Source organism: Physeter macrocephalus, chromosome 18 (genome assembly GCF_002837175.3).
Source record: "Physeter macrocephalus isolate SW-GA chromosome 18, ASM283717v5, whole genome shotgun sequence".
Classification (NCBI taxonomy): Eukaryota; Metazoa; Chordata; class Mammalia; order Artiodactyla; family Physeteridae; genus Physeter; species Physeter macrocephalus.
Window position 1 is genome coordinate 39,913,001 of NC_041231.1, and position 12,454 is coordinate 39,925,454.

At 44.1% G+C, this 12,454-nt stretch overlaps 1 protein-coding gene across 3 annotated transcripts in view; it reads right to left on the reverse strand.

The window, feature by feature from the left end:
- Positions 1–12,454, reverse strand: part of CACNA1D (calcium voltage-gated channel subunit alpha1 D) — a 331,484-nt gene that overhangs the window by 137,327 nt on the left and 181,703 nt on the right. For all 3 annotated transcript variants that reach the window (XM_024123808.1, XM_024123810.1, XM_024123809.1), the window contains exons 5-7: positions 8,950–9,092; positions 4,527–4,679; positions 3,775–3,971 (exon numbers count right to left, since the gene is read on the reverse strand). In XM_024123808.1, coding sequence (XP_023979576.1) covers positions 3,775–3,971; positions 4,527–4,679; positions 8,950–9,092 — 493 coding nt within the window. The remainder of the gene's footprint in view (positions 1–3,774; positions 3,972–4,526; positions 4,680–8,949; positions 9,093–12,454) is intronic.

The window sequence follows — 12,454 nt, forward strand, 5'->3', positions numbered from 1 at the left end:
CAAAGGCTGAGACGCACATCCATATCTCCGAGTAAAGGCTAACCTAGGCTTTTGGTTGCAACTACTACTAGAAACTTGATATATTGGTTGTCGCTCCCCCTGAGTATGGAATCAGAGAAAGGGGCAGAAAGGCAAGCTGCTGGCTAACTAGAGAGGGATTTCCCAGGTACATTGAACGAAGACAGTCAGCTCGGCCAAGGGAACTTCCCATTTGAGTCATACAGCCAGCACTGCCATAGGTATGCTCACTGAGGAAAGAGCTTGGCACTAAGGCAAAAGGCCACAAATGATTTATATGGATAGCTCTCTTCTGAAATCAATACTCTTTTCATTAATTTCCTACATCTAAAAACATTTCCTCTGAGCTGAAGAAAAAAAAAATAGGATCATGTAGGCTTACTCTGCATCTCGTGGACAAAATGAAAGCCCAGAGAGTTTGGGTGACCTACCCAAGGTCACACGCCCAGCCCTTTCCAGCCTTAAGGCTCTTTCCTTGCACTACACCTTTCTGCCTCTGTGGACAACAGATGCATGTGGGTCAGATGGCACCTTAATTATGTTTATGGAACTCACTTCATAAAAGAGCACTAAAAAAGTCATTTTTCACCAGAAACTAATAATCCCATTCCCCACACATCCAAATGGTCTTATTCTATGCGTGCCTTTCTGCATATCGGGCCCACCCGCACGTCCCTTTTCAAGACCCTGCCACCACTTGCCAGGCGCTCTTGGGAACCGAGGCATCCCTGAACTTGAGAACGCTGACTGAATATAAACCTGACCAGATGCAAACTCATCCCTGGCAAAGACTTTGTCCACCATATACAAATGTCTAAAGGATTGAAAATTTTGCTTGCCGTCAATATTTTAAATAATATCTCAGTTCTCTCTCAAGATGTTCCCTTTACACTCTAGCTGCGGATAAAAACAGGCACTTAAACATGGCCCATCTATAGTGAGGCAATGGGATCATGCACTTAAAGAGTAACAGTAACTGGTGTTTGCTGATCGCTTGCTCTGGGCCGGGCACTGTGCTGGGCAGGGATGTTCTGTTCTGTGCACAGCTGAGTGGCTTCCCGTTGACTGCGGTCCATCAAGTATGAAGAAGGCTGGGGCCCTGGCTCCTGCCTGTCTCTGTGCTGAGATAGTAAGTGTAATAAACAAGTAATTAAAAGCACCCTGATGTGTTTCAGAGACTAAGGTATCAGTGAACACTCTGGAAGACATCACTGAGCTGCCCCCTAGTGTTCTGAAGGGCTCGAAAACCTCTGACGGTGGAAAAATGCCAAGGAAAGAGCGCCGGGTTCTAGTCTAGACCAGGGGTCACCAAACTATGACCCGCAGGCCAAACCAGCCCACCACCTGCTTCTGTACAGCTCGTGAGCTAAACATGGCTTTTACATTTTTAAATGGTAGGAAAAAAATCTCGAGTATCTCATGACACAGGAATCTTATACAAAATTCACACTTCAGCGTCCATAAATAAATATTGGAACAAAGCCACGTGTTTGTTTACATGTTGTCTACGGCTGCTTCCAAGCGACATGGGCAGAACTGAGTGGTTGTGACAGAGACATTACAGTCTGCAAGGCCAAATATATTGACTATCTGGCCCCTTATAAAAAAGTCTGTAGACCCCTGTTCTAAATCAAGTACCACTTGCTCTAGCGGTAGGACCTTGGGGATGTTCCGGAGTCTATATTCCACTGTTTCCCAGACCTTCTATAATGGGATATAGACTGGAGTAATGTTGATAAATTACTGGAGTTCCTCCATCAGAATAAAGATGCCATGTAATTCATAGAGAATGTAATTATTATGTTGTCAAATTATTAGCTCTGTGATTGTCATATGAAAAACAGAGGTAATAATTATATCATCCTAGGTGATACTTAGAGGTTCTCAGGAAAGCAAGTAAAAACTTTTGTTTCTGGGTATGTGGAGTTTTCTCTCTAATCACACGCTCCCAGAGTTTTCACTAGCTTGGCGACAGGAAGACTGTCATGAGACAATCAGTGTGCAGAAACATAACATAAAGTATAAAATTGTCCATTAGTCAGGGCATGTTGGATCGGCAATGGCAATTCACCGTGAAAACAGGGAGAACAGAGCTGAGAGGAGTCACAGGTTTTTCATTTGTTTGTTTTAAATCAAAACGTTGTCTTCTGTACTGTTCTGGGGGGAAGGATCAGAGTTTGGGCTACCTGGATGACGCTTTTTCTATTTATCAGAAACTTCAAGGGAAGACTGGGATTGAGCCCTCTGCTAATCTAACTAGGAGTTACAGCTTAGAAGATAATACTGAAAACAAACCCTTTACCTACTTAGAGGGTCCCCTTGCATGGCCATGGCCTTGGCTCATCCAATATAATCTCCCTCCTTCTTCCTCTTCACAAAAGGCATTGTGTTATGGATATAAATAACAGATGTGCATACCCACACAGACACACACACACACTCCCCTATGACAACAGAAAAAGGAGAGGGAGAGGGAGAAACAAGATATAACATGTTGGTGATGTTTTAAAAACCTTATTACCAAACTAGACTCACACTTTGGGGATGAAAATAAAAACATGTCTTCTTTGCCTAACACTGGACATATATAGGGACTTCTACAATCTTGCATGCATGGAGTTCACTTGTGAAGGGAAGCAAAAACCTATTTACAACTGTTATATGCTATGTTCTCTGAAGTTACAGAGTCATGGGAAATCCTATAAAGTGTCTGAAATTTAGATCCTGTTGGAAGCTACTTCTCAACTTGCAGGCCCTCTAACGAGAGACTGACCATTCAAGAAGTATGTTATTACCCACACTGTCTTTTAACAAATCATTATTGGAATCCTGGTTAATCCCACTTGGACTTGGATTTAGGCTCAAAATCTGCAAGTCAGCTGTTTTTCCCAGCAACTGTGCCGTGGAAAATAATTTCTAAACTTCTGTGAGCTTTTTCAAATTCTATCAAACACAGAAGTAAACCAACAAACCCAGCTCTGAGAAATGGCTGTTAAAATATGACTGCTGTTCATTTACAGCAAACCTTTCTGGCTCTGTCAGGAACACGGAGAGCCAGCCCTGAGCCACGCAAAGAGTGTGCAACTGTCTTCATGGACAGGTCCACCAGTGCTGGAAGGCTTATATGCCATTTCTACCCTCTCTGCCAGAGTTCTATAGCTTCAAAGAAAAAGGAAGAGAGAGCTAAGGGCTTATGCTGGGCTGATTAGTAGTAATACTGAAGATGCAAAAGGGAAATACTATATAACAGGGGAAAAAACCCATTTGGGCTTTAAGGCTGTACTAAGCTATGGAAAGCATGAAAAGAATTCAATTAATGGTCCCTATCTTCCATTTAGGATCTGGTAGAGCCACCTGCCTTTAGGTATAAAAGGTCAGTTTTAGTCCATGGAAGTCCAGGAGCCTCTTAACCTGGGGACTGACCTCTGGCTCTTTAAGAGTTTAATGAGGACAGCCCTGGCCCTCTGGAGTTCCTCCAACAAAGGGGACTACTGGGCACGCTCAGCAGTAAGGCCCCAGGCGGCACTGGGGATGCGAGGGAGTCCACATCCTATAGCAGCTTCCTAGAGCTGAAACCAAGGCCCCAAGGTGGAGAGATGATAGGTCTTACTGAGGGACGAGAGGGCCTGCTTCCCTTCCCAGAGAACTCACTTCCAGGGGGTCTTTTTCAGCCAGCTCCCCAATGGCTCTAGCTAATGAAACACTTTTATCTGAGGAAAGCATACACTCCATCAACTCTCTCCTCAAGCTGCTTACCCAGTAGAGCACGTCTGTCCAGCCCTCCATGGTGATGCACTGAAACACGGTGAGCATGGCAAAGGCAAAGTTATCAAAGTTGGTGATGCCGCCATTGGGGCCAACCCAGCCACTCCTACACTCTGTGCCATTGGCGGTACACTGGCGTCCATTCCCTGAGAACGCACACGGTGCTGGGTCCTCCTCAGCTACGATATCTGCAAACAGCAGAGGAAGGCTTGACCACTCAAGGGAGGAATGAACATCAGGAAACCAAGCTGCAGAAGCCAAGTACCCTGCCCAGAGCCCGGAACACTCTACTTCCCAGCTATGCTATCTTGGACTCCTACTGTCCTTCAAGGTTCACCTCAAACTTTCCCTCCTCCATGGAATTTGCCATTTCCTCTACTCAGAACCCACCCCTCTCTCCTCTGTCCCCACTCTAACAGCACCTCTCCTCAGCCTATACAGAGCAACACTACTGATTCACCTCACGGTCCAGTTTCAGGGGGTCCCCCCATCTTGCTTACCAGAACACATTACATAGGAAATCAAGATAGAAAAGGGAACTAAATTCTCATTTATTCTGAATATAATTCACACTAAGAACTGTCTTAGATTCACCAGTGTATTCGGCTATCTGTTGTTTTTTTTTTTTTTCCCCGTCTCTCTCTCTCTCATTTTGTTTTAGATTTTCCCCAAACCACAAAAGTTGTTTTTGGAGAAGCCAAATTTTTAAATAGTTCGGTTAGCTGCCATTTTTTATTACTCACCTGAGTCAGCAAAAAAACATGTTTTGTGCATTTTTCCAATAAAAAGTTCCAATCCTATAATAGCATAGATTATGATTACAAATAACACCAAAAGGGCTATGTGAAGGAGGGGAACCATGGCTTTTATGATGGAGTTCAGGACAACTTGTAAACCTAGGAAAGAGAAAAATAAGTTTGTGAGCCAGGAAGATATTTCACTGATGCATAGATATGACTCCTAATGATTCCTGCTCTGTATAGGACACACAGTAATAAAACTCAGAGGTATTTCACAGCTTTTAATTAACATTAAACCTGGATGTGAGGTAAGTCAAAGAGGAACCTTAAAGACCATCTAATACAACTCCCTCAACTTGAAACATGGAAAAACTAAGGCCTGGAGAGGGCACTGCCAGATATGAAAATCATTCATTTATGCATTTGTTCATCCATTCAACAAAATTCCTTGAACATCTACCGTGCAGCAAACATAAGGTTTAGTGCTTTGGGGGATATGAAGATGTATTAAATAATGTGGCTTCTCTCAAAGAGGTTATGCTGCAGAAGGAGACATAAGAATTAAACACAAATTACTCTAAGGTAGCACACAGATGCTGAATAAGTAATATCACACAGTTAAAATTAAAGAGGGATGAAAGACATCGCTTCTGAGTGGGGGAGAAGAAAGAGAACTGGGCAGTAGCCTCCCTCTCAGGAGGGCCTGAAGCATGAGGAGGATGGATTTCCACAGGCAAGAGGAGAGAGGTTACTCCAGGCAGCGGAGGAAGGTACCAAAAGCACGGAAGTGAGCTAGCGCCACGTGGGCTGGGAGTGGTGAGTCTCGGCTGGCGGTCATGAAGTGGAAAAGGGTAACAAGAAAGACAAGCAGATTGCAGCTGGGTAGCTCTGGGTTTTGAATTCAGATGACAGGGCCAGAGTTTAGCCCATCGGCAAAAGGCAGCCTCTTTATTTATTTTAAACAGGAGAAAATCAAACAAAAGTTTAATAACATGTATACATGGGAGAGACCCAGGAAAACTCAAAAGGCAGCCTCTTTAGAAAGACAAGTGGGGCAGCAATAGGCAAGACAGGCAGAGAGGCAGCTGGAGGGTGCTGGGCTCTCCAGGGAGGACAGTGTGAGGAGCTGGATGAGATCAGAACTCAGCAAGTGAGTCTGAGTTACAGGAAGGTGCCCAGGGAGGCAGGGCAAGGTCAAGAGGCTAATCCTAGTGCCTGAACAAAGACAAGCTTGTCAAACGAGGCTCCCCTGGTGTGACAGAGGGAGACGAGGGGCCGGGAAGGAGAGGGTAAGAGCAACTGTCCACCTGGTGAGTCTGATCACTTAACATGAAGGGGGCAGTGCCCTGAGGCTGAGACGTGGACTTGAGAGATGAGGGAGGGACGTGGAAACCTGGGAGCTACCCACGGAGCAACACTGAGAGCCATGGTACAGGAAGAGAAAAGACCATGGGAACAGGGACAGCGGGGCAACACTCTGGACCGGGTGGAGGGAAGCAGGAGCCGGTGGGGAGAGCGGTCGGCAGGAAACCAGAGCCGGACTAGATCCAGGCCACGTGACGCCCCTGCATGTGCCCTGCGCTCCTCCCACCACCGCGACCTACCTCAGCTTCCACTCGACTAGCTCACTCTTTTCCCCCTTTTTTCTTTCTCTTTCCCTTTCTCTCCCTGCTGTCTCTCCCTCCTCCAAACTGCCCTTTTCTAGTATCTTCTCACTTTCCCAATACATATTCAAACAATGAAAGAACAGAAGAGGCTGAGGTGCTAGAATCAAATACGTTAGAAGTCAGAACACACCAAGCAAAAATACTTATCAGCGATAACAGCAAAAGTTCACCTTGATAAGAAGCACATGGGAAGAGGTGGGGGATGGGATGGGGAGGGAAGGGCGATAAGAGGGTTTCAGACTCGTGAAGAGCCTCTTTCCAGACTTTCATTAAGACAAAACTCCTACATACTGTCTTCGGGTACTTAAATGTTCAAATGGTTGCTTCCGGAGAAAAAATGATCAATAGGATGACTTTTAATGTTTCTGTCTTCTATAAGGAATAGATGGAGGGGAAAAGAAACATATGCTCTAATCTACTTGGGCAAGGGGTTTTTTTGTTTGTTTTTTCATTTGGGTTCATTTGTGGTTTTTTTTTTGAGACATGGATGGGCCATCCAAAATCATCATCCGGCAGTTAGCTCTTCTCAGCTGTATGGCAGCGAGCCCTATGTTTCGTAAGTGTGTCTATGTTTATTGTAACGATTATATTTCAGATTGGCCAAATTTACGAAATAATGACATTGTATCTTATTATGAATGTGTACATTTTCATGACATTAGGCTCCTTTGTATATAACCAATGGGTACAACAGACCTCACAGGACTCTAACCAAGGAGGCAGTGAAATGGAGCAGAAAGAACACTGGGCCAGGAACTAGGAGGCCGCCGGTCTGGTCCTGTTCGGCCACCCACTAGCCATGAGAAGCTGCCCAAGGTTTCGATGACCCTCCTCATCTAAAAGATGGTGATCGTGGACCAGATGATCTTGAGGGTTCTTTCCCATTTGATGGTCTAGGATTCCGATACATATTTATCAGTTACCTGCAGGGAGCTAGTTAGGAGCTTCTTAACTAGTTAAGAGCTAGTTAAGTCCTTCAAACATCTGAAGGACTCTATCTGAAACGCACGTTTACCTTCCAATGAATGAACATATATTCACATACACACACAAAATCATGTCTTGTAGCACAGTCTGAGTTCTCTTTAGAAGGGATTAGACAACTCCCAGATAAGTATAAACAGTCACACCTTCCCAGGCATTTTTAACAACTTCAAGTATATAAGAAATCACTAGTCCACAGCTGCCAACTGCATGGGAAAGAGCATGACCCAGAGCCCCTGACCCATCTCCCCAAAGCCCAGCTGGCTCTGATGAGAGACTTGGATGCTCCAGGGCGGTTAATGAACATGAGCTGAGAAAGTCCTCACATATGACTCAGATCCACAAAGCCACTGCACCCGCACGTCTGCTCACAGCACATACTGCAGGCGGGCTGGCCTGTCATTTGCTCTTTGGGGGAAAAAAAGTTGCCGTGGTTACTTTGAAATTAGATTAAGCTGTACCAACTGAATCTGAAACCTCATGTTTGCTCACTGAACTTCTCATTTAATCATGTTACATGTAACAGGGCCAGTCATTTCCAAGGTATTTCTCTTTTTCTCAATTGCTTCCAGACGGTTCTGCGGTTTTGACTTGTGCTGATTTTTTTCAATGAAAATAAAGGAACAATCTGGAAAAACAAGTACACATGAAACACCACTTCCTACATTTTAAAATGTTAAATTTGAGATTTTTTTTTTCCAGAGAATTTTTGGTACGTTCTGAGTGCCAACAGTTTAATAAGATTTCATGAAGAACTTCTGGAGAGGCAAAAACATGATCTGTGTTCTTTTGATGGCTTTATGAGCCGTGAAAAAAAGGCACAGCCTGCAATCCCATATCTGTCCTGCAGCTGGAAGCAGGCAGCCAACTCACAGCCACAGTCCTTGGAGAGGCACTAAAACTTCCACCCTCTGAAGTTCCCAGTAGGGAAGTCCTATCATGAGTAGAGCCCAGGGACGCATATGCCACGCTCCTTATGGAAGTTCCTGGCCAGGGCACAGACGGGGCATCTGTTCCAACTCAGGTGGCACTGAACCTGGCCTGGAGACCTGGAGCAAGAAGCAAACTAGGGCCTGGCAGGGACAGGTAGAGTAGGCTAGTGGGTGATAACAGCATCTCTCACACTGAGGGCCCTCTCTGTGCTCCAGACCTTGCGCTGAAGGCTCTCCCTGCATTACTGCATTCAGACCTCACAGCCACCTTCAGGCAGGTGCTACTGTGCCCTCCATACAGGGAGGACACAGAAGCATTCACCTGTTCACCCCCGAGTGAGACGGGCACAGTCCCTCTGTGGGAGACTTAAATAGACTTTCGGGATTCCGGCTCCCTGCTGCTCTCACTTTGAAAAAAGGCAGTCAGTTGAGGCCTCCAACACCCTCATCCCCATAACCCACCACGTTCAAAGGGACAGGCCTGAGAGTGGGAGGAGGTAATGGCAGCAGATGTCAGAGGACGATCAGGAGGCCTGAACTCAAGGTCTCCTGCCACCACCCACTTGGTCTCTGCATGAGAGAAGATTCTCTCTAATATAAAATCAGGAAGACAACAATCACTAGCTGGCCCCCTCCACCCCCGGTCGGGGCTGTCACGGGGACCCAAAGTGACAATACAAGCAAAAGTGCTTTGTAAATGGCGAAGGCCTCCATGGTCACCTGCTGAGCCCTTGGCTGGTGCACAGCAACTCACCTCATCACACCCTGTTTCATAATCCCGAGACCAACCCAGAAGGAAAAAAATCAACAAACTTCTGGCTTTAGGAAACGAAACGTGCTTACTGGGCACTCCTGATACTAGTCGAAGTGGTCGTAACACTCGAAAGGCGCGGAGGGCTTTGACATCAAAGCCTCCCGATTTGCCACCGGAGTGGTTACCGCCTTCTGTTTCTTTGGTTAATTGTTCCAAAATTACACTAAACAATCTGAAAGAAGAAGAGAGGAAGAAATGTTAGAGTCTGTCACCCAGGGAAGCAAAACAGGATGGTGAGAGTAGTTATTGCTGAACAAGGGCCAATTCTGTAAGGCTGCTGCTTAAGTAAAGGGAAGGCAGAGCAGAGGTAAGAACCAGGCTGTGACTCCTGGCCGTGACCCCTGCATCTAGAAGGACTAGGGATGGGGACTGATCTCACCTGTTTTCTTGCCAAGGGAGCATCCTAGCATGTCAGCGCCCTGCATCCCTGGTGAATCCCCTCTTCCAATGATGACAGTGGAAGTGCCCCAGCAGCTGCCATTTATGAGCACTCACCATGTGCTAAACACTTTAAATTATCTCCTTAATCCTCAAAAATGTTAGGCAGTGGAGTTATCATGAACATCATTCTACACATGAAAAAACAAACTTGGCGAGAACAAGTAACTTGCCCAAGGCCACAAACTAGTGGCAGAACTAAAACCTGAATCCAGGTATGTTCGACGACCTTAGATTCCATAAGGGCAGGGAACTGTAGTCTGTGTGTTCATTTGTTCATTTAGTCTGTTCCAGCCTAGTGCCTAGAACAGTTCCTGACACACAGGAGGTACTCAAAAAATATCTGATGAATAAACAATGAATGAATGAATGACTCCAAAGTCCCAAATCTTAAACGATATGTTATGCCACTTCCAATACAGTCACTGACACATACACACCCCCCCTCCACCTCCAAAGGGCTGTTCAGGGAATGATGTAAATCACAGATGCTAAGGAGCTGTGCAAAGGCCAAAAGCAGAAACCTAAGAGAAGGTATTAATATCGTCGTTTTCTCTTTTGAAATGTGAATAATATTGTATCTGGCAGCCATGACAAATTTTTCCCTACTCTCAGAAGGCTTTTCGGATAAAGCTATTTTCAGGCAATCCGCTCATTTGACAGTTACTTTTGCTCTTTCAAATAAACATTTGTTCTTTGGAATTGTTGCTTGTTTTTCAGAATAAATAGAAATTTGCCCATTTCAAATAGAATCAACTCTGGCCAATCAGATTGTGGAAATGATTGGCCCAGCAACAAAGAAAAGGTTTCCAAAGGTTAACTAGCAGCTAAAGCAGAAACTCTGCACCCACTGGCGTGCCTCTGGATGGCCAAGACACTAAGTCCATAAAACACAGGGTGGTCTGATTACAGTCCTGATGGGGCACAGTCATGTCATTCTGGGGTGTTCAAAGACCGGTCATTTGTTTTAATACCAGTACCACGATTAGCAATGAACCTGGCGGCGGGAACAGGGAGGGAATAAGTCAGGTCTTTACCTTTTCAAAGCTACAGAAGGTGGGCTCTTTCTGGTTATGACTGGGGAAATATATCAGATTTATGGTAGGTCTCTCTCATTAGCATAGTTTTGTAATTACTATAAACCCCTACAGCAAGGCTAAATAAAGTTAAAAGTCTCCCCTCCAAAACAAGTTCACAGTGTCATAAAAACAAAGCAAAAGGAAGAAAGAAAACCTCAAACACTTCTGAAATGCAGCAGCCACAGGAATTTTCATCCCAAAGGGTTAGGAAAATAATTTATGCAGTTGGTAACTTAAGATTGCTTTCAAGTATCAGTGTACCTTTGCAATGTACACTTTATGGCCCTTTTATCCCCTGTTCTTCGGTGATGCTCTTGAAAACAGGTGAACGATGTCTCTCCCATCACAGAGGAGCCTGACTCAGAGAGGAAAGCCGGCTGCTGTTTCCAGACAGCTGGAGGGCTCAAGGGGTCAGGGCATGCTTCCATTCCTAAGAGTTAGGAGGCATTAGGAAAATCCCTCTCCTTCTCTGGGCCTAAGTTTCCTACTCTGAAAACTGATTAAATGATCCAGAGCCCTGCCCTTCCCATTCTAATATTCTGTGATTCTAGTCCTTTCACTGCCCCCACCCAAACAAAATAAGTACCATGAGCCTGAAGAGATGAGGACAAGAGGAGAAAGTATTTGATCCTAGACTGTTATTAAAAGTTTACCCAAGACAGGAAGAAAAGGCAAGGAGCTACCCAAACTGACACAAATTAGAAGCACCAGAATGAGCCCCCCCATGTTCACAAATGCTTAAGTGATGAGCTTGAATGCTTGAAATACATGTTTATTGAGAAATTTAGAGGAGTGGGACAAAAGTTGACTCAGATCAAACTTTTCTATAAGAGAATTATATCAGCTCCGGTAGACACGCTGAACCTTCCTGTGGTCACATTATTAACAGTTAACATTTTAGAAATATCAATTACTTTCTTGACGTCTCTGTTATTGGGAATCTTGACAAAAGCAATAGGTCACGGTTGACTTGGAACGGAAAATCCATTGAATTTAGAGTTGGCAGTTGGAAACTTCAGTGAGCAGGAGTTTGTTCAAGGGAAGACATAATAACTTTTCTTTTTCTTTTTGAACTTTTCTTCTGCTCTTTGACTACAATTTAGTACATATTTTAGATAAATAAAGGGTAATCTGATGTTCTAAAGTTTTTCATATTTAATGAGAAAAAAAGACCAAGTCCAGTTCGACTTTAGTTTCCTAGATGATTTTTAAACCAACTTTATTGCAGCTTAATTTATATATAATAAAATACACCCATTTAAGGTGTACAATGAGATGAGTTTTGATGAATGCATAAGCCCCAGTAACAAACACCACAACCAAGACAGAGAGCCTTCCCAATATCTCGAACAGTTCTCTCATGCCTCCTGCAATCATCCTCAGCTCAGCCTCAGCTATCCACTGACTTTATCTGGTTTATCACTTTAGGTTGTTTTTTCCTTTTCTAGAATCTTACATAAATGGAGTCATACAACATGTTCTCCTTTTTGTTTATCTTTTTTTGTTCTCTATGGTTTTGAGATTCATCCAAGCTGTTACATTTATCAGCAGTTCATTTCTTTTTATTGTTGACTGATATCCCACTGTAGGAACATACCACAATGAGTTTATCCATTCACCTGTTGAGGAATACTTGGGTTGTTACCAGTTTTTCTCTGTTATGAATGAAGTCTCTTTGTGAACATGTATTCTCATTTATTTTGCGTAAGTACCCAGGACAGTCCTGGTAATATGGTCACATGGTTAGTGTATGGTTAACATTGTAAGAAACTGGCAAACTTTTCCAAAGTGATAGTACCATTTTCCATTTCTAAAAGCAGTGTGTAAGAGTTCCAGTTGCTCCATATTTTGGTTAAAATCTGGTATCGTCGGTCTTTTTACTAATACTAGTGGGTATGTAGTGCTATGTCACTGTTGTTTTAATTGGCACTTCTCTAATTACCAATGACATTGAACATCTTTTCAGGTGCTTGTTGACCATTTACATACCTTCTTTTGTGAAGACCCATTCAAATTT